Source organism: Branchiostoma lanceolatum, chromosome 9, assembly GCF_035083965.1.
Source record: "Branchiostoma lanceolatum isolate klBraLanc5 chromosome 9, klBraLanc5.hap2, whole genome shotgun sequence".
In the NCBI taxonomy this organism is placed as follows: domain Eukaryota; kingdom Metazoa; phylum Chordata; class Leptocardii; order Amphioxiformes; family Branchiostomatidae; genus Branchiostoma; species Branchiostoma lanceolatum.
In genome coordinates this window covers 18,994,496-19,017,233 of record NC_089730.1, presented here as the reverse complement: position 1 = coordinate 19,017,233, position 22,738 = coordinate 18,994,496, and the positions used below count along the sequence as shown (strand labels likewise).

At 41.9% G+C, this 22,738-nt stretch overlaps 1 protein-coding gene across 2 annotated transcripts in view; it reads left to right on the top strand.

The window, feature by feature from the left end:
* The window catches only part of LOC136441844 (ATP-binding cassette sub-family A member 2-like), a 57,864-nt gene that overhangs the window by 25,669 nt on the left and 9,457 nt on the right, over positions 1-22,738 (top strand). For both annotated transcript variants that reach the window (XM_066438365.1, XM_066438364.1), the window contains 16 exons: positions 2,721-2,852; positions 5,006-5,086; positions 8,233-8,429; positions 13,668-13,856; positions 14,743-14,825; positions 15,304-15,517; positions 15,975-16,157; positions 16,562-16,710; positions 17,111-17,320; positions 18,307-18,583; positions 18,981-19,164; positions 19,460-19,583; positions 20,187-20,307; positions 20,789-21,024; positions 21,974-22,089; positions 22,493-22,640. In XM_066438365.1, coding sequence (XP_066294462.1) covers positions 2,721-2,852; positions 5,006-5,086; positions 8,233-8,429; positions 13,668-13,856; positions 14,743-14,825; positions 15,304-15,517; positions 15,975-16,157; positions 16,562-16,710; positions 17,111-17,320; positions 18,307-18,583; positions 18,981-19,164; positions 19,460-19,583; positions 20,187-20,307; positions 20,789-21,024; positions 21,974-22,089; positions 22,493-22,640 — 2,644 coding nt within the window. The remainder of the gene's footprint in view (positions 1-2,720; positions 2,853-5,005; positions 5,087-8,232; positions 8,430-13,667; positions 13,857-14,742; positions 14,826-15,303; positions 15,518-15,974; positions 16,158-16,561; positions 16,711-17,110; positions 17,321-18,306; positions 18,584-18,980; positions 19,165-19,459; positions 19,584-20,186; positions 20,308-20,788; positions 21,025-21,973; positions 22,090-22,492; positions 22,641-22,738) is intronic.

Genomic DNA, 22,738 nt, shown 5'->3' with positions numbered 1-22,738 from the left:
TATCCAAACCTATTATACATGTAGCTAGCCTGGTATCCAAACCTATTATACATGTAGCTAGCCTGGTATCCAAACCTATTATACATGTAGCTAGCCTGGTATCCAAACCTATTATACATGTAGCTAGCCTGGTATCCAAACCTATTATACATGTAGCTAGCCTGGTATCCAAACCTATTATACATGTAGCTAGCTTGGTATCCAAACCTATTATACATGTAGGGCTGACACCTAAGTTGAGTTGCGCAATATTTGAACTCGTTTGTAGTCCCTACTTAAAATCTTTGAAACCTTTCTTTCCCTTGAAATTTTTTGCCCAATCTAGAGACTTTTTTGGTTAGAAGGAACAGGTAGGGTCTCAGCTTTCCCATTGTAGTTGAAAATTGTTTAGTTTAGCAGTTTAGGTGGCGTAAGAACACATTTGAGTTGTTGGGTCATGCGGATGGGTATGGCTGGGAACTAGGTCAGAGATAGGGTCTGTTTACTTCCGGGTGACGTTTCTGCGAGTTTGAGCTGTACAACCCTCTGTTTTCTTTGCATGTTTATCAAGTATACCCTTGTGACTTCCTGGTGGAGAAGAGTTTTTAAGATTGAAGTTAAGGCAAGTACTTTTATAGGGCCTTACTTTAGTGGGTCTTATCATGGCCGGCAATGGGGGCAAGTAACTTCGTTGTCATCCCTGTACCGCCCCCCACCCCCATTTAGCACTTGACCTTTGTAGCTCCATATAGCTGTATCAGATTTGGTCAAATCATGTTGTATTATCATTTACAAGTACATTCTGTCAATTTATGACCCAATTTGGTGCATGGTTAATCCTGATATTTTTGAAAAGTATGATATTTTGTGATATTTGTACAGCATTGAGCAGGGGTACAGTGTATATAAAGCTGTCAGGAATACCCAGGACAGCTTGAATTGCTGCAAAAGTAGTATGAATTCATTGAAAATGATGTACTAAGTAAAGATCAAGTCTTATAGTATTGTATTTCATGGCAATTAAGAACTGCCAATCAAATTTGAACTGTGCTGGGCCTAACCCCCCCCCCCCAGCTGATGGAAAGTGTACTTTTCGAGCCTGTATGTCTCTGAACAAAGGAACTATTGAAGAATATGGACTAAATGTAGTACTTGGCAATGTGTTCTAACCATAAAACAGGATTTGCTGTATGTAAGAGCATTTTTAGCTGTTTTAATGGCGGCTGTGTATGTACAAACTAGTGGTTCCATTGGAATTGCATTGTGAGAAAGAAAGTAAAAAAGTTGCCAAAAAAAGGAAACTTTCTATTGAAAAGTTGCTATTTGACATCAGAGTTGTAGAACAGATTATGACAAGCACTGAATGGTGGTTGCTAAGTGACAGGCCCCTATAAATGTTGTTAAAATCATGTCATCTGAACAGTCACTTTCCCTCTAGTTTACAGTTCTAAAGCATAGGGTGGCCCCAGTGCAGTGGGTATACATCTGGCTCTCAATTCCCAAGGGAGCAATCAATTCAGTTAATCTTTTGGAAATAATATCACATCCCCCCAATGTATCATCTAGGGGGGTAATCTTTCCCCACCCCCCTTGCTCTAGTCCCCAGTAGGGCTGACACCTAAGTTGAGTTGCGCAATATTTGAACTCGTTTGTAGTCCCTACTTAAAATCTTTGAAACCTTTCTTTCCCTTGAAATTTTTTGCCCAATCTAGAGACTTTTTTGGTTAGAAGGAACAGGTAGGGTCTCAGCTTTCCCATTGTAGTTGAAAATTGTTTAGTTTAGCAGTTTAGGTGGCGTAAGAACACATTTGAGTTGTTGGGTCATGCGGATGGGTATGGCTGGGAACTAGGTCAGAGATAGGGTCTGTTTACTTCCGGGTGACGTTTCTGCGAGTTTGAGCTGTACAACCCTCTGTTTTCTTTGCATGTTTATCAAGTATACCCTTGTGACTTCCTGATGGAGAAGAGTTTTTAAGATTGAAGTTAAGGCAAGTACTTTTATAGGGCCTTACTTTAGTGGGTCTTATCATGGCCGGCAATGGGGGCAAGTAACTTCGTTGTCATCCCTGTAGCTAGCCTGGTATCCAAACCTATTATACATGTAGCTAGCCTGGTATCCAAACCTATTATACATGTAGCTAGCCTGGTATCCAAACCTATTATACATGTAGCTAGCCTGGTATCCAAACCTATTATACATGTAGCTAGCCTGGTATCCAAACCTATTATACATGTAGCTAGCCTGGTATCCAAACCTATTATACATGTAGCTAGCCTGGTATCCAAACCTATTATACATGTAGCTAGCCTGGTATCCAAACCTATTATACATGTAGCTAGCCTGGTATCCAAACCTATTATACATGTAGCTAGCCTGGTACCCAAGCCTTTAATATCTGCCAAGTCTATTTTGATCCTAGTTGGCAGCTATATATGATAGGTTTGGATACCAGGCTACTATAAGACAGAGTTCAAGATTCAGACTACTTACATGACATGATAACAAAACTGGGGGGTTTTACTGCATAAGGATTCTACAACACTTATAAGAGATCTAAACTATTTTAATGTAGTGGCAGAATACCTTGGGCCTTTTTTCATCTTGCATGCTGTTTTCCTTCAGTTGTGTGACAAGTTGTTGGCCTCGCACCAATGTTCCTTGTCTACTCTTTCCTTGGCCTCACTCCAATGTTCATTGTTAAATGTTTCCTTGGCCTCATACCAAAGTTCTTTCTTCACAGGTCCATCCTGACAGGACTGTTCCCTCCCACTGCGGGGTCGGCCACCATATATGGGCATGACATCCGGACTGACATGCTGGAGATCAGGAAGAGTCTCGGCATGTGTCCCCAACACAACGTGCTGTTTGACAAGTACGCCATTCCTGTCATTTGTAATCTGTAAACTTTCCCAACAATATTCCTAGACCGCCAACCCCACTGGTTCAAAATGGGAGTTAGAGGAGCAATATTTGAGAGAATGTACAATCCCACCCTCAACAGGAATAGGGCCTACAGACTGTACACATCAAACTTTCTGGCACTTGGGATAATGCCCTCCCCATCTATAGTATGACTCAATTTATGATCAGATTGCGCAATCTGTGTCCGTGGCTTTTATAGTTCTAACAATGCCAAGAAAGGCATTGAGGCATTTAAATTTGTTTCATTGACAATAAAAATGACTTAAACATAAGTACACGACTTACTGACTCCCCTGCAAAAAGTTTTTACAGCTTTCATCGAAGTCACAAACAGAAACATTCATCTTCCAAAAAGATCAAATCTGTATCTCAAATGTTTCTTCCATTCACTTGCAGATATATTAGCAATTGATGATTGCTTGTGCGGAAAGTTATGGTCCTATCTTGTGATAAGGCAACATCGTAAATTTACACCTTCATTTTTGATATTGTCAGATGATTGATACAAAGTCTTGCTCAGATAGTGGAAATACATGTTTCTGTCATATCCTTAATCCTTGAGCATATTTCTCACTTACTGTTAGTAGGCTTACAGTGGGGGAATATTATGTAGCTGTTATCTAAAGAAATGTTCAGAAGCTTAGTAAAATACCAGTAAATACACATGCTTATTTATGTCTTACACATTTCTCTATTCTTATGACTAATCTTATTCTGAACTTCTTCAGTCTGATTTAAGTCTTTTTTGTCAATTTTATATTGCTTTTCACAAAAATGATACACACAAAGAACTGATATAAACATAAACCATGGACCCAGAGGCAAACTATAAACTAGGTTAACTTTAAGATTACTATGACAAAATAATTCATTAAAGGTGGAAGCAACACTTAAACTTGAACGTAAATATGAGTGATATTAACTAAAAGAATAGAAGGATAACAGAGAATGATACACACAGAGAAAAGTAATAGAGCACAAGAATTGATATTAACATAAACCATGATGGATCCAAAGGCAAACTATAAAGATTACAATGGAAAATATATTACAGGTGGAAGCAAAACTTAAACTACAACGTAAATATATTGAGTAGTAGTATGAAAGAATAGAAGGATCATAACAAATGGCAAATAGATATGACAAAATCAATATCAAACAAAAATTTGGATAAATATAACGAAGTAATGACAGATGATAGTCTGATCCAGTCTTAGATGGATGCCGGTAACTTCAGATAAGACAGTTCTTTAAATCTTCTCTATGATATTGACATGTGAGTTAAGCACCATCTTGATCAGATAGTGAAGATATATGTGCCCGTCACGTTTTTAACAGTTGAACATATTTCACTCCCTCTAGAAGAAATATGGGTGGCTGCTATCGTTAAGAAATGTTCAGAATATGATCAGCCTCACAAATCCTTCTTTGGGTGTTACTTTTTTATATGTTGTAGAGCTTCTCTTTGATATTATCTAACTTCAGTACCATCTGAATCAGATAGTTAAAATATAACTTTGTGATGTTTTTAACGATTAAACATATTTCACGCTCCCTATAGGAGAAATGTGTGAGACTACTATCTTGAGAATATTTAAAATCCTACCAGCATTAGAAATTCTTTAATTTGGTGCTGCTTTTTCATGTTGCAAATCTTATCTTTGATATGATCATTCTAATTCATACACCATCTGAATCAGTGTTAATATTAATTATTAATTATTGTTTATTTCGGGCACGACGGCCCATATTGACAGACAGACACATACACATGAATGATACATCTAAAAACGTGTTCACAGTGGGCGATGGCGTACTAGCTGACAGTAACATCGCCAAAAAGGGCTCGACGGAAATGCCTCCGAGCGGAGTAGTACCTTAATAATGAGGTTCTCTGACCCGAGGAGCCGAGATACAAACGAGTGCATCAGTTTTCGACGCTTGGCGTCAAATGTATCGACTCGCATATTTACGAAAAGCTCACTATTACTGGTGTATCTCGGGAGCGACAATAGAATTTTAAAACAATGAAATAATATGAAAATATGTATTTCTGTAACAGTTGTGTTCTGAATACATGAACATATTACACATTTCCTACAGGCTGACAGTGGAGGAACATGTGTGGTTCTATGCCCGACTGAAAGGCATGCAGTCAGCCGACATCGAGAGGGACCTGCAACAGTAAGTAGCCCCAGGCCTATACTTGAATGTTTTTAGTAGTAGACTGGTTTATTCAGGACAAGACGTACAAACCTCCTGGCAGCCTGGGAGGCTGAATTACGAGGTTGTTTACACCGAGTTGATAAAAGAAACACTCTTACACATCAACAATCGCCTTTGGTGACATACCAAGGCATTATGATTGAATTATAAAAATCTCAACGATGATACTTGATTAAAACACGATTTCTAAATCAGCACTTAACATAAGCAGTATTAACGTTGTCTCATGAGCAACGAAGGCTAAAAGATACGATCACTGAATGGTCTAAAATCATTACAACCCAAAATAGTGACACTCAAATTTGGTCAAATACATGTATTTCATTGGTAGCTTGTTCATCTAAGAATAGAGACTAGTCAAAATGACAACATGAAAACACAGGGCTTCTGGAAGAATTTACATGTACAAAATACATCAGATGTTGACACTATGAAAATGCATGTGCCAACCAAATGTTCCCCTCAGACTCAGTTATCAGGTTGACATTTCAGATCAGCATTATTCTTCTTAAATCCAAGAGCCAGCAAATTGAATTCAATGCGGCCCTATTACAAAATGATGTCTCAGTTGTTGTATTGTTTTGTACCATGTGTATAAATTATATGTTGAATCGATATGTTTATTAGGACTTTAATGAATCACAGATGTAACCTGTCTCTCATTGACTCAATGATCACATTTTACAATCATTATAAGCAAAATCATCAATTCAGATATCATTTGATAACTACTAACAATAATTTCGTTGATTTTCCCCACCAGACTAATAGGAGACGTTGGCCTGCAACACAAGCGGAAAGACCCTGTGTATGGGTGAGGGGGTGAAGTCTGCCATCTCTGATTGCCATGTTGTTTCCCCACCAGACTGATAGGAGACGTGGGCCTCCAGCACAAGCGGAAAGACCCTGTGTATGGGTGAGGGGGTGAAGTCTGCCATCTCTGATTGCCATGTTGTTTCCCCACCAGACTGATAGGAGACGTGGGCCTCCAGCACAAGCGGAAAGACCCTGTGTATGGGTGAGGGGGTGAAGTCTGCCATCTCTGATTGCCATGTTGTTTCCCCACCAGACTGATAGGAGACGTTGGCCTCCAGCACAAGCGGAAAGACCCTGTGTATGGGTGAGGGGGTGAAGTCTGCCATCTCTGATTGCCATGTTGTTTCCCCACCAGACTGATAGGAGACGTTGGCCTCCAGCACAAGCGGAAAGACCCTGTGTATGGGTGAGGGGGTGAAGTCTGCCATCTCTGATTGCCATTTTGTTTCCCACCAGACTGATAGGAGACGTTGGCCTCCAGCACAAGCGGAAAGACCCTCCCTGTGCATGGGTGAGGGGGTGAAGTCTGCCATCTCTGATCGCCTTGTTATTTCCCCACCAGACTAATAGGAGACGTTGGCCTGCAGCACAAGCAGAAAGACCCTGTGTATGGGTGAGGGGGTGAAGTCTGCCATCTCTGATTGCCATGTTGTTTCCCCACCAGGCTGATAGGAGACGTTGGCCTCCAGCACAAGCGGAAAGACCCTGTGTATGGGTGAGGGGGTGAAGTCTGCCATCTCTGATTGCCATGTTGTTTCCCCACCAGACTAATAGGAGACGTTGGCCTCCAGCACAAGCGGAAAGACCCTGTGTATGGGTGAGGGGGTGAAGTCTGCCATCTCTGATTGCCATGTTGTTTCCCCACCAGGCTGATAGGAGACGTTGGCCTCCAGCACAAGCGGAAAGACCCTGTGTATGGGTGAGGGGGTGAAGTCTGCCATCTCTGATTGCCATTTTGTTTCCCACTAGACTGATAGGAGACGTTGGCCTCCAGCACAAGCGGAAAGACCCTGTGTATGGGTGAGGGGGTGAAGTCTGCCATCTCTGATTGCCATTTTGTTTCCCCACCAGACTGATAGGAGACGTTGGCCTCCAGCACAAGCGGAAAGACCCTGTGTATGGGTGAGGGGGTGAAGTCTGCCATCTCTGATTGCCATTTTGTTTCCCACCAGACTGATAGGAGACGTTGGCCTCCAGCACAAGCGGAAAGACCCTGTGTATGGGTGAGGGGGTGAAGTCTGCCATCTCTGATTGCCATTTTGTTTCCCACCAGACTGATAGGAGACGTTGGCCTCCAGCACAAGCGGAAAGACCCTGTGTATGGGTGAGGGGGTGAAGTCTGCCATCTCTGATTGCCATTTTGTTTCCCACCAGACTGATAGGAGACGTTGGCCTCCAGCACAAGCGGAAAGACCCTGTGTATGGGTGAGGGGGTGAAGTCTGCCATCTCTGATTGCCATGTTGTTTCCCCACCAGGCTGATAGGAGACGTTGGCCTCCAGCACAAGCGGAAAGACCCTGTGTATGGGTGAGGGGGTGAAGTCTGCCATCTCTGATTGCCATTTTGTTTCCCCACCGGACTGATAGGAGACGTTGGCCTCCAGCACAAGCGGAAAGACCCTGTGTATGGGTGAGGGGGTGAAGTCTGCCATCTCTGATTGCCATTTTGTTTCCCACCAGACTGATAGGAGACGTTGGCCTCCAGCACAAGCGGAAAGACCCTGTGTATGGGTGAGGGGGTGAAGTCTGCCATCTCTGATTGCCATTTTGTTTCCCACCAGACTGATAGGAGACGTTGGCCTCCAGCACAAGCGGAAAGACCCTGTGTATGGGTGAGGGGGTGAAGTCTGCCATCTCTGATTGCCATTTTGTTTCCCACCAGACTAATAGGAGACGTTGGCCTGCAGCACAAGCGGAAAGACCCTGTGTATGGGTGAGGGGGTGAAGTCTGCCATCTCTGATTGCCATTTTGTTTCCCCACCAGACTGATAGGAGACGTTGGCCTGCAGCACAAGCGGAAAGACCCTGTGTATGGGTGAGGGGGTGAAGTCTGCCATCTCTGCTTGCCATGTTGTTTCCCCACCAGACTAATAGGAGACGTTGGCCTCCAGCACAAGCGGAAAGACCCTGTGTATGGGTGAGGGGGTGAAGTCTGCCATCTCTGATTGCCATGTTGTTTCCCCACCAGACTAATAGGAGACGTTGGCCTCCAGCACAAGCGGAAAGACCCTGTGTATGGGTGAGGGGGTGAAGTCTGCCATCTCTGATTGCCATTTTGTTTCCCACCAGACTAATAGGAGACGTAGGCCTCCAGCACAAGCGGAAAGACCCAGTGTCCTCCCTGTCTGGCGGGATGAAGAGGAAGCTGTCCGTGGCGATCGCGTTTGTCGGCGGATCCCGCACCGTGATCCTGGACGAACCCACGGCGGGGGTCGATCCCTACGCCAGGAGGGCCATCTGGGACTTCCTCGTCAACTACAAGAGAGGTACACAGCCTTTGATGAAAATATTGAATAAAGAATTGTAGAAGTGTAAACTTTAGGCCACACAATCATTCAGCTTAAGCTTGGTTTTTTCAGTTTCATCATAGACCTCAGATTTGTTGTAGTTAACCTTTAATAAGATGCATTGAAGCAATTTTGTATGTTTTCTCGTGTAATTTTGACTATTGATGATGATCTTTTTTTATAACTTGTTAACCCTTTGCAAAATATTATGCTCTGAAGTTTTGTTCTGTTAATTGATATTTTCTAATTAAAAGTAAAACACCCTCCATCTTAAGTTTGTAATTCCACTTTTCCCATTTCAACAATTGCTAATATTATCAATGTACAAGCATTTAGGTGAAAACTTTTTACACCTGATGAACAAGCATGTTTTACTCTTAAACATGATATCAATTAATTTTATGATAATTAATTTTTAATTTTTTCTTCCTGCAGGAAGCCCTGCAGATTCTGCAGGAATTCCTGCAGAAAGAATTAATCCTGCAGGACTTTCTGCAGGAAATACAATTTTTCCTGCAGGGAGGAACACAAATTCCTGCAGGAAGAATTATTCCTGCAGGAGAACATGATTTTCCTGCAGGGGAGATACATGCATTCCTGCAGGAAGAATTATTCCTGCAGGAGAACATGATTTCCTGCAGGAATTCCTACAGGGAGAAACTTACAGGAAATCAGGGTTCTCCTGCAGGAAAACGTTATCCTGCAGGAATTCCTGCAGAAAGAATTTTTCCTGCAGGTTTCTCTGCAGGAATAATTCAGAAGAAATCTGATTTCATGCAGGAGGGACATTATATTTACAGACATTTTAGAAGGCTCATAAAGAAGCCATTGTGTAAATCTGCTCAGCAAGTTGAAGGTAGTCCTCAAGCTCAGAAAAGAAACTCGTAGAGCTGAGGGAGCGGAAGAAGATTGGAAAAGACTGAATGCAGCTGCAGGACGTTTCCACCACTGTTACAGTAGATGCAGAAACCAGTCAATGATGATCATGTGTATGTGGAAACCCTGTCTTTTTATTTCACATAATTACTGTTTACAAACCAGGCATTATTTAAGGCTCTGTGTGTAGAGTAGATATTTTTTTAATGTTCAGTTTGCATTTGCAGAAGGGAAACATATTTCATATTGTTTTGCTATTGTTTTCTTCTTCTTCCCTTCCAAACAAGGTCAACGACCTTGACCAGACGGCTGTCACCATGGTTACTGGTAAAGTAGCAGATACCCAGTGGTGTTCGATTACATTATGAACAAAGTGCTGGATGGGGCTGGTCACCATACATATGAATATGTTTGAGTAAGAATAAACAGAGCAGTAGTTTGTAAGCTATAGCCAAGTGTATGGTGGACCAGGTGAACATTATGTATTTGCTTGTTATCTTTCTAGTCATGACTTATTTCCGGTAACGTTAACGTAACTTCTGATGAACCAGTGTCACTTCCTTTTTCCTAATACATCCTCCCCGGACTAGACTGAATACAAAAGAAACCAAGAAATTAACCTGTCATAAACCTATCATCACAGAACGCTTCAAATAGAAGCTTTGAACCTATAACACTAAGACTTAAATGTTGGGTATATTGGACCAGCCTGTTGTGTTATCACCTCGTACTTCCTAACACTGATTTGCGCCACATGCAAGTTCTTTGCTAAACAGGTCCTGCAAAATGATGTGAACGTGAAGATTGGATATCACCTTATCTACTGTAGAAACTACGAAACGTGACTTAAAAGCTGGTACCACATAACGTTAATGCCAGGTATGATTATCAAAACGTTTCTCAAAAATATTGGTACTAAAAAAAATCTTTAAAAAACAGCAAAACCGGCTCTGCCTGGAGAAGGTTGTTATGTGTCTGTCGGTCTCTACGCAGTCATGGACGCCTTTGATCTGCAAAGTTTTGCCGGCGATGGCGATAACATATTTTTTTCTGACCTAAGGCACCCAGGGAAAAAAGGGTGTTACGGCATTACTTTCACTTGAGTGAAAACCTAAGGGCACTGTCACACTTGTGCGTATATTCAAGTGCGCGTGAGTTGCGCATTAACATTTTTTTGGTTTAAGTAAACTTTGCGGGGAGGAAGTTGTTTTCTACTTTGACCCACCGTTGTAAAGCCTAGTGATCTAACCTAAGAAACCACTTATTCGGCTGCAAACTTAACCTAAACCAAAAACATGTTAATACGCAGCTCATGCGGGCGTGTATATACGCACAAGTGTGACAGGGGCTTAAAAATGATCGCAAGTGGAAGATGGGTTTGGTGCGTACAGGATCACAACTTCGGTTCTAAAATCCCGGGCCAGAAAATATCTGGAACGTGGTGCCACAATTTTTTCAAACGCAAAAGACGGGGGAAAGAAAGAGATCACACTTTAGCAGGTTGACCATGCCCATCGCCGGCAAAACTTTGCAGATCAAAGGCGTCCATGACTGCATAGAGACTGACAGACACATAACAACCTTCTCCAGGCAGAGCCGTACTTTCGAGGGACGGTTCATGACGTTGACGTTGGCGTATATTGACCATATTTGGAAGACCAGGTTTGCCAACTTATGGGTTTTGATATCAAGTTTCCAGGGGGCGGTCTGTCGGGCGGGTCGGAAGGAGCGTGAGGTGGTCAGGCTAACTTCTTTTTCTCCACGTTCAAACTAGAAGGCCTCCCGGTCCATGATTTGAAAGAGTGTGCTACGATCACATGGCCACGCCGATTAATTTCTCCCTTTAAACGATTAACTATTATATTTAAAGCTTGGTGTCGGCCAACGTTGAACACAAACCATCAACGTCGTACAAAAAAGAAAGAAATGCACAACATTTACTTCTTGTCTTACATTACTAATAATGCCAGCAAGGATTCCCAACTTGCTGAAATGTAGCATACTCAAGCACGGAGCGGTCATGCCCTGTTCATGTGCGCGGGGTGTGGCAGTACCGCCTTCTATCTTGTGGGACGGCCTAACAACGGCAACTGCAACCAATCAGGTTTAAGAATGGCAACCACACCTCCCTTCCACTGGGGGTTACCTCCGGTCGTTTGGCTATACCGATGAGACGTTACTTCGCAACACCAAAATGTTTTCCAAAGTCAGGATGTGTAAACCACTACTGTAGGTCATTTCTGGGTACGTTTTTATGCCCCATGCAAACAAGCAGCTGCACACAGAATAGTATACTAAAACCTTAATAGTATTTCCCGCCGCCAATATAGGTCCCTTTCCCCGTCCTTTTTGTTACTTGCTCTCATTTCAGTGAAATGAAGTGTTCCTCATAAACAGTGAGATTAAGTTGCCGCCCCCCACAACCAAATGGTGGACATTGTTTACGTTTGCTGACAATAGCAGGTTTTAGCTTTCGGATTTTTTCATGTTTTTTTTCATGCTGTTTTTTAAAGATTTTTTTGGGTACCAATATTTTTTAGAAACGTTTTGATAATCATACCTGGCATTAACGTTATGTGGTACCGGCTTTTAATTCACGTTTCATAGTTTCTACAGTAGATAAGGTGATATCCAATCTTCACGTTCACATCATTTTGCAAGAACCTGTTTAGCAAAGAACTTGCATGTGGCGCAAATCAGTGTTTGGAAGTACGAGGTGATAACACAACAGGCTGGTCCAATATACCCAACATTTAAGTCTTAGTGTTATAGGTTCAAAGCTTCTATTTGAAGCGTTCTGTGATGATAGGTTTATGACAGGTCAATTTCTTGGTTTCTTTTGTATTCAGTCTAGTCCGGGGAGGATGTATTAGGAAAAAGGAAGTGACACTGGTTTATCAGAAGTTACGTTAACGTTACCGGAAATAAGTCATGACTAGAAAGATAACAAGCAAATACATAATGTTCACCTGGTCCACCATACACTTGGCTATAGCTTACAAACTACTGCTCTGTTTATTCTTACTCAAACATATTCATATGTATGGTGACCAGCCCCATCCAGCACTTTGTTCATAATGTAATCGAACACCACTGGGTATCTGCTACTTTACCAGTAACCATGGTGACAGCCGTCTGGTCAAGGTCGTTGACCTTGTTTGGAAGGGAAGAAGAAGAAAACATAGCAAAACAATATGAAATATGTTTCCCTTCTGCAAATGCAAACTGAACATTAAAAAAATATCTACTCTACACACAGAGCCTTAAATAATGCCTGGTTTGTAAACAGTAATTATGTGAAATAAAAAGACAGGGTTTCCACATACACATGATCATCATTGACTGGTTTCTGCATCTACTGTAACAGTGGTGGAAACGTCCTGCAGCTGCATTCAGTCTTTTCCAATCTTCTTCCGCTCCCTCAGCTCTACGAGTTTCTTTTCTGAGCTTGAGGACTACCTTCAACTTGCTGAGCAGATTTACACAATGGCTTCTTTATGAGCCTTCTAAAATGTCTGTAAATATAATGTCCCTCCTGCATGAAATCAGATTTCTTCTGAATTATTCCTGCAGAGAAACCTGCAGGAAAAATTCTTTCTGCAGGAATTCCTGCAGGATAACGTTTTCCTGCAGGAGAACCCTGATTTCCTGTAAGTTTCTCCCTGTAGGAATTCCTGCAGGAAATCATGTTCTCCTGCAGGAATAATTCTTCCTGCAGGAATGCATGTATCTCCCCTGCAGGAAAATCATGTTCTCCTGCAGGAATAATTCTTCCTGCAGGAATTTGTGTTCCTCCCTGCAGGAAAAATTGTATTTCCTGCAGAAAGTCCTGCAGGATTAATTCTTTCTGCAGGAATTCCTGCAGAATCTGCAGGGCTTCCTGCAGGAAGAAAAAATTAAAAATTAATTATCATAAAATTAATTGATATCATGTTTAAGAGTAAAACATGCTTGTTCATCAGGTGTAAAAAGTTTTCACCTAAATGCTTGTACATTGATAATATTAGCAATTGTTGAAATGGGAAAAGTGGAATTACAAACTTAAGATGGAGGGTGTTGTAAGTTAGAGTCATTTCGTGTGAAGATCTGCTGTGCTAAAACTTCCTTACTGAAGAAAGATGTCAATTTCCAATCTTATATTCTCTACTCTAACTTTAGTGGTTCAGCTGTACTTTGTCCACTATGATTGTTTGTTTATTATGCCAGGTTGCACCATCCTGCTGTCAACCCACCACATGGACAAGGAGGATAACTTTTTCATCAGGCGTCTCTACACGTAGATTCTCTTCTCTTCAGCTGTACTTTGTTTGTTCACTAAGTCTTGTTTATCTTCTACGCCAGGTCGCACCATCCTGCTGTCGACCCACCACATGGACGAGGCTGACATCCTGGGGGACCGCATCGCCATCATCTCCAACGGGCAGCTGCGCGCCTGCGGGAGCTCGCTCTTCCTCAAGAGCACCTTCGGAGACGGGTACCGCCTCACCGTGGTCAAGCGACCGGTGGACAGGGAGGAGCAGGGGTCCGGAGGTAGGGTTAGCTGCAGTAGTATTAGATACACCCAAGATACTGTAAATGCATTTAAGTCCGCATGGTTTTTATTTTGCGCTAAGGCAAAAATGGAGTCTTTGCGGTGGTTTTAAGTTCGTGGCAGTGCTATAGTCACATACTGCTACAGTATTGGACAAAAATGTTTGCGGTGGCTTTAAGTTCGCGGTAAAACGGTCGCCATGAAAGCCACGAAATAAACCAACGCAAACATTCCTGCATTTACAGTAATATATTGTACAATCGATGATTCTACAGATCCTGATCGGAGTCTGTAAATTTTTCTGTGCAATGGATATTTGCGTGAACGGCCTCTAGCCCACATTGCAGGGATTAGGGACCCCAAATTCAGCACCAAAGACATCGCCCACGGACGCATTGCCACTTTACTTGGCCCCGTGCTATGGCAAGAGAGAGAGTCAAAACTTTTCAACTTTGATTCATGTTGGTTGTAATATTGGGTACAGCCAACTTAAAGGTTGTAATATTTGATATGTAGCCTAGGTAGGAAGCTGGAGAAGTTTGTAGATAGTATGACAAGGTAACAAGCCTTTTTGCTAGACTAAGTGTCTTTTATTACAATATATAGACAATCACTGTCACATATGTTTTTTAGGAAGTTTTATTTGATTTAATAATTCAAAAGGGACTCTATAATGATTTATTGTAGTGTCAACAGCATTGCTTCTCTGAAGACTGTCATCTTTGTGTATTCTAAATTGTTTATCCTTCCCACAGAGCCTGGCACATCCTCAGGTCACCTTAGAGGCAAATATTGAAACTTCGTTAAACTTAGTCAGAGAGGCCTGGCAGAAATGGTGGATGACATACTGTATTGGAAACTGAATAACTCTGTTTTGTTCCACAGAGCCTGACCTGAACTCCTCCTTATCCAGCGGCTCCATCATCACCAGGTGTGTGGAACAGAAGGTCTCCAAGTTCATCAGACAGGTACGAAGAGCCTTTGTTTGTTTGTTTGTACAAAGACTAGTTAACCAAGGATGTCATTGAAAGCACCTTCAAGTTAATGACATGTTTGGTTAACTGAGTCTTTGGAACACTTTTATACAGCACACAGTTACTTCAATCTGTGGTTACCAGTTGTCATAATGTTGTACATGTAGGTATATTTTTTTATATTAAGTCAAAAACAAAACTTAAAGTTATCGTAAGTCCAGCTAAATGGTGTTTGATCTGGTCTCCAGAAACCAGAAGGAGAAGTAGCCATCCTTACTTGACATTAAAAAGCCTTAATCATGTCGGAAACTTGTTTGAGTGGACAAGACTTGACGAAAATGATGTATGATTATAGAGAATACAGTAATTGGAGACTAAATTATGCATAACGCTCCAACTTGTTTAGAGTATAGAATATGATGATGATGAGTCACTGTCACAGTGTGATTGACAACTGTCTGCTTTCCCCCAGCACGTGGCCGGAGCTGTCCTCCTTTCCGACACCAACCGCGAGATCTCCTACATGCTCCCGTCGGAGGCCGTGAAGAAGGGCTGTTTTGAGAAGCTGTTCAGCGCCCTTCATAGCAAGCTGGACGACCTTGACCTGAGCAGCTTTGGGCTGACTGACACGACCTTGGAGGAGGTGTTCCTCAAGGTCACAGAAGCCACTGGCAACGACCTTCCAGGTAAATTTTACAAAAAATTTTGTGCAAAAGCAGACTTTTTGCTGTGTCTACCTTGATGGCCCAAATTGGAAACTAGTAGTAAGAGTTCCTACCTGGCCGAATAAAGTTATATATTATCTTAATCAAGACTTATATTAGCATGAAAGTTCATCTGAGTTCACTTGGTAAATTACATCAATGACAAAATAAAAATAAACTGTTCTCCAACTAAAAAAAAAGGACTGACCGGAATTTTCTACTGAAGCTCAGTTTATTTTAACCATCTCTATTATCAATTAAGACTTATACTAATCAAGACTTAGTGGTCAAATAAACATTGCATATCCTTCCATCCGTTCTTTTATTTTTCACTTATTCTTCTAAAAATATACACTCAGCCTGTCAAAATGAGTCATGATATAAAGATAAATGACTTTGTTTTCCACTTACATTTTGTATTCCACATTTTCCATTTCAGAGAAAGATGAGAAGGACTCCCTCCCCCTGCCAACGCCCCCTGAAGCGTCCAGCCCGGCCGTGGTGACGACCCCGGGCGACCCCGACACGGTGGAGCTGGAGATGCCCGTACGGGGCGGGGTCAGCGGGAGGTCGTACGATCGACTCATGGAGGACGGGGACAACATCAGTCAGAACAGCAATGGTGGGGGGCTTCGTATAATCTTTTGTATATCTTTAATACTAGAAACGTCAATGAAGGTTAGAAATCCAGGTATATTAAGATACACAAGGTACATGTAATTGCAGTTACTGAATGAAACTAAATGTTACCCTGGCCAGGAACTGTTGCTTGCGTAACAGTTACCTTGCATAGCGCAATACTAGAAGATTTTGCAAAACATTTTTACATGTCTGTAGTATGATTTATAAGGCTTTAAGAATAAGAAAAGTGAGCAAAACTTGTGTGGACATACTTTTGAATGATTATCATTCAACACCTTTTGGCACTTACTTGGTCACAGATGTTTTATAGATATTTGGCCCATTGTCTGATTATTCTGGATTTCAACATTAAGCATGTTCTAAGTTTTTTCTGTTCTTTCTCAGAACCTGTGGAAGATCCCATCTGCCTGGACCAGGAGGGGGTGGGCAGCTACCGGCTGGAGGGATGTCAGCTGGCCTTCAGCCAGTTCTGGGGCCTCATGATCAAACGCTTCAACTTTTCCCGCCGGAACACCAAGGCTCTCTTCTCACAGGTCACAATCTTGAAATTGTTTTTCCCTTCTGTTGGCTCTCTGACATTTTTTGGGTAAAATTTTATCAAGAGGAGACCATGAAAAAAGAAGGCTGTGAGGAAAACTTCTGACTATCTGACAGCATTCGCTCTATGAAACTACAAAATTCATGTGCATGTACATGTATATTGTACATGTATGTGCGCCACCTATATGTGTACAGACTTTCAGTCCATTTGTTCATGTTAACAATGACATTCCTGTTCAGCATAATTTTTTTTTTTGGTCAACTATGAAAACCGAATGGAAAAAGGCTGGTGTGCCCCCCAAAAAACATTTTCCGAGAGACTCTATACACTTGCACATTTTTATTCTATTGTTGAGGAATGTGCAATAAACAGTAAACAATCTTCACATACAGATCGTCCTTCCCGCTCTCTTTATCTGCGTTGCCATGACGGTGGCGTTGTCGGTTCCGGACATCGGGGACTACCCCCCTCTGGTGCTCAGCCCGTCCCAGTACCACAACTACACCAGCCCAATCGGCAACTTCGTCCCCATCTCTGATGAGAAGGAGATGCAGGAAACACAGCTTTACGTCGATGCCACAGCACAGGAGCTCATGCTAACGGTTTGTTTGTTTGTTTGTTTGTTATGTTTACCTTCACACCAGCCCCATCGGCAACTTCGTCCCCATCTCCGACGAAAAGGAGATGCAGGTGCTCATGCAAACGGTTTGTAGAAATATTACATGTAGCAGCTAGACTGGCTTTTAGCTAGGATTTATAGACAGCTGTACGTCGATGCCACCGCGCAGGAGCTCATGCAAACGGTTGTTTACCTTCACACCAGCCCCATTGGAAACTTTGTCCCCATCTCCTTGCCATGTAACTTCCCTTGGAAACCAGTTACATGTTAGTTAACTGTAGGGACCACCCTAAAGATTAATAAATAAATAGCTAAATCTCCAATGAAAAGGAGATGCAGGAGACTCAGCTGTATGTTGACGCCACCGCGCAGGAGCTCATGCTAACGGTGTGTAGAAATCAATACAGTACAGTTACTCTAAAATGCAGAAATTTTCGCGGTGAAATCTTCAGCGCAAACTTAAAACCACCGGGAAACTTTTTGTCCACCAATGACTGTTGTGCTACTCATGTTTCAAACGCAAACTTAAAGCCACCTTTAACACTTAGTCTACATTTTTCCCTACCTCGAAATAAAAACCATGTGATCTTAAATGCATTTTGCAGTTACTGACCACCACTTTCTGAAAATTCCCTTATTTGTGTTGGATCAAAACTCAAAACTTTACAATAAGTGCTACCGTATTTTCTCTATTAAAATGCGCACCCCAAATAAAGTATGCACCCCTTCTCCACTGATCTTGAACACAAATTGGCAGGTATTGAGCCATGTATTGTTTCACCGCAGCTGGGTTCCTGGTTTGATTAAGCAAGGGTTTGAGTTTGAGGACCTTTTCCAATTTGTCCTGTCAATAACCTCAAATAAAGTACGCACCCTGACTTTAGCAATGATTTGTGGTACCTTTTGAATTTTGAAATGTTTAAAAAGTGCGTACTTTATTCGAGACAATACGGTATTCATATATTACAGGTGCACCTGCCGTCGGGAATCGGAGCAACCTGCGTCCTAAAGTCGCCGTTCAACGACACACTGTCCATGGAAGTGATCAAGCTCAACCTCACTGATGGTGCGAAGTTGCCGCTGACCGACAAGTACTTTGACGAAACGTGTCGGCAGTCATTCGTGCACGGGGTTCGCCTGGATAACTATGTGCCAAAGCCCCCCACGCCGGCTCCACCGCCCAAGAGCCTGCACCAGAAACAGAACATTCACTACACGTCGTTTGATTCCAACCCCAACCACACAGGTGGAGGTCCTTTTTGTTTTGCTTCCAATTATAATAAATGTTCTAATGTTTGATTCATTTTTTTTTGCTAGACGTCAAGTTGATGTTTCTTCTGTTGTTATCTGCAGCCATGGCAAATACAGGGATGCTGATTCAATGAAATGACAGAAAAATTACATTAAGCAACAGTTTATTTTCATTTTGATGTTACAGTGACTGTAACAGTGTTCATATTATGTACATGTATCTCTTCCCCAGTCCATGAGAACCTGCCTGTGCCCCAGTGCCAGTGCATGAAGGACAACATCAATTGTTACAGCTCGATTTTAGAATAGTTGTATTAGCCATACTCATTTTGGATACTTAAAATGATCAGTGTTCATATTAATAATATGTGCAAATTGTATCTCTTCCCCAGTCCATGAGAACCTGCCTGTGCCCCAGTGCCAGTGCATGAAGGACAACACTGGCTTCCTGTGCACCCCCGACCCCTACCCACCCCACCGCTTCAAGGTCATCACAGGGGACATCCTGCTGGACGTGACGGGGCGGAACACGACCTTGTGGTACCTCAACACCAACGACCTCTACAGGTTACACAGGTGGGGCTCCATTGTAGAAAGTTGTCTTTTAACCCTACATACACCCGTAGTGTGAACTCATTATCTCAATGTACAGTAGGGGCATCCTCATGTTAACTAAACTTACATCAAACAATTGAAGAATTCACTTGGAGGCTCAAGATTAGGTCCTTGGACCTGTGGCAACCTGAATGTTCATGGGCAACCTAGCTTTTTACTGGGCAACCGGGCTATTAAATGTTTTCCAAAACCTGGTTCATATTCCAAGTAGCCTACTGAATTACTTAATACGTGTATGTACATATTATGTCCCCAGGTATGGTGCCCTGTCCTTTGGGAACGTCCGTGACTATGTGCCGACCTCTCTCAACAACATCCACGACTCCGCGCAGAGCTCTTACTCAGGACTCAGGAAACTCGCTGTCAGACATGTGGCTAAGGTAGAACACCCCCTTTACTGAATGAACTAGTCCAAATTCAGATAAGAGCAATATTATAGAAACTTGTGGTTATTAGTCGATTGACCTATATTTCTGTAGGGGCGGGAAATTTACACATTTCAAAATTTCTTTTCACACTTAGTCTATGAAATGCGAACATATGATGGATACATTCAAATTTTTGCTTTAAAGACTCAGGAGACAAGTGAACTTAGAATACATGCTGATTCAAAAACTTAATGATTGAATGAAGGAATTGATGGGTGGATGGATGAAGAAAGGGCTGAATACATAATGAAGAAGGGGAAAGAATGGAAAGAATGAAAATAATCAATGAACGAATGAAGGAATGAACACTCGTAACTTTATAACGGTGGTCTGAGAATACCTTTTGCCACAGATTGAATTCTTTGTATGCAAAGTATTCTTTTTACGTCATTCGCTGTACAATTTTAATGTTTCTCCTTTCTCTCCTCAGGCTTGGTACAACCACAAGGGTTACCCCAGCATGCCCACCTGCATGTAACAGTACTAGACGAGTCTAAATACTGTACTGTTGAAGCTGTGGTGTTTTGTTGAACTCGTATCCCTTTCTTTCCTCAGGCTTGGTACAACCACAAGGGCTACCACAGCATGCCCACCTACCTCAACACCCTGAACAACGCCATCCTCAGGGCAAACATCCCCAAGTCTGAGCAGGACCTCGGCAACCCTGCAGCCTATGGTAACATATATACTTATGATAAACAGGCCTCTTCACAACGTTTTGCATGTATTATGTTGTACAACTTAACTCTCTCTCTGTCAGTCAGTCTTAAAAAGACTATCATGACTTTCACTGCGCAAAATCTAAAATATCAAATGAATGTATTTATGTGTTGTATCTTTTATTTTATTTTATAAACAATCTATATGGCCTCCGTCCATCCAAGGACGTTATATATAATATCCTTGGTCTATCAGCCCCAACAGTCCTATTTGAAGATTAAGGGCATTTTGTCTATTTTAGAATTCCATGCATCCATTTTGTTTACCACCAATCATTTTCATGTCACAAACAATCATACATATTATACTTCACCCTTATAACTGTATTAAACCACCCGATGAAGAAGACAATTCACTGCACGCTACTTTATATAACCAACATGTCACAGACACTACTGTCATTGAGCCTTCATATTGCCTTCATTTAATCCTTCCAGGAATAACCGTGGTCAACCACCCGATGAACGAGACCAGCACGCGGCTGACCTCCGAGTACATCCTGCAGGGCACGGACGTGGTCATCGCCATCTTCATCATCGTGGCCATGTCCTTCGTGCCCGCCAGCTTCGTCGTGTTCCTGGTGTTCGAGCGCTCCATCAAGGCCAAGCACCTGCAGTTCGTCAGCGGAGTCAACCCCATCATCTACTGGGTCTCAAACTATGCCTGGGACATGGTGAGATTTAAAAACCTACAAATAAAATAGATTCTTCTATTCAAGTTGTTGTCCATAGAATAATTATAGCATTAATGTAGTCAACCCCATCATCTACTGGGTCTCCAACTACGCGTCTGGGACATGGTGAGATTTAAAAACCTACAAATAAAATAGATTCTTCTATTCAAGTTGTTGTCCATAGAATAATTATAGCATTAATGTAGTCAACCCCATCATCTACTGGGTCTCCAACTACGCGTCTGGGACATGGTGAGATTTAAAAACCTACAAATAAAATAGATTCTTCTATTCAAGTTGTTGTCCATAGAATAATTATAGCATTAATGTAGTCAACCCCATCATCTACTGGGTCTCCAACTACGCCTGGGACATGGTGAGATTAGAAAGTGTACTGTAAAACCTACAACATAGATTCTTCTGGTCAAGTTGTTGTCCATAGAATTAGCCTTAATGGAGTCAAACCCATCATCTACTGGGTCTCCAACTACGCCTGGGACATGGTGAGATTTATGTGTACCATGAAACCTACAAATTAGACTCTTCACTTCAAGTTTTGTAGTTTTTGTAAAAAGCTATCTACATTAAGATTAGAACTAAATGTACAGTATATTAGCTCACATCAAGGTACATGGAGTCTGACTTGACTAAAATTTGGATATGTGAAGCAAAAAGTTCATTTTACTCGCAAAAGAAAACTGCACAAACTTGCAATAAACCATGCAAAACAGTCAAATGAAAGTTTGGTGTACATTGCTTGTGCCAGCTTAGTTAGAGTGCAAATTGTCAATCTTTCCAGAAATGGCCCTAAATAAGTTTCTTAATGGTGACACAACTTCATGCATATTATTATGATATCCAGGCTATCCATCTGATGCTATTCATATAGAATCAACTTTGCCTTTCAGTTAGAAAACCTTTCTTAAGACAATGTCTTTTTCTGTTCCAGTTGAACTACCTCCTCCCGGCCACCTGCTGTGTGATCATCCTGACAATCTTTGATCTGCCGGCGTACACCTCAAGTACAAACTTCCCCGCTGTGGTGGCACTGTTCCTCATGTATGGGTATGTACACAAAATAATACAAACTGTAGAAGTCATGTATTACACACTTGCAGAAAACAGTACAAATTGGTGTGGCAAATACATATATCTCAGGAACAAGGAACAAGACTATCTTCAAGTTGTTGATTATTTTTCAAAAAGCTTCCAAATTCAGAAATGTTCAAAAGATATTTGACAAAAAAATTGAATATATATTTTGAATTGGTTTTGCACTTTTTGCAGTAATTACCAGACCTTGGACCTTGGAGCTCTATGAAATATATCCTAAACGGTATGTAAGACAAAAGCAAGGAACAAACTACACTCGTCTGGTACAGGTTCTCCAAATATGAAGGCGGAAAAAAGGTGATATATGATTAGGTCATCCCTTCTCTGACTATTTTGTCTTGTTTTAAATGTTTAGTTGGTCAATCACCCCGATGATGTACCCTGTGTCCTTCTGGTTCAACGTTCCGAGCCACGCCTACGTGTTCCTCATCGTCATTAACCTCTTCATCGGCATCACCGCTACCGTGGCAACCTTCATGTTCCAGCTCTTCCAGTACGACAAGGTGAGATGGACAAACCACCCTTAACTCTCTCTGTCTCTCTGTCTCTCTCTCTCTCTCTCTCTCTCTCATTGGATATGTGTTAAGTGCCTTTCCCAAGG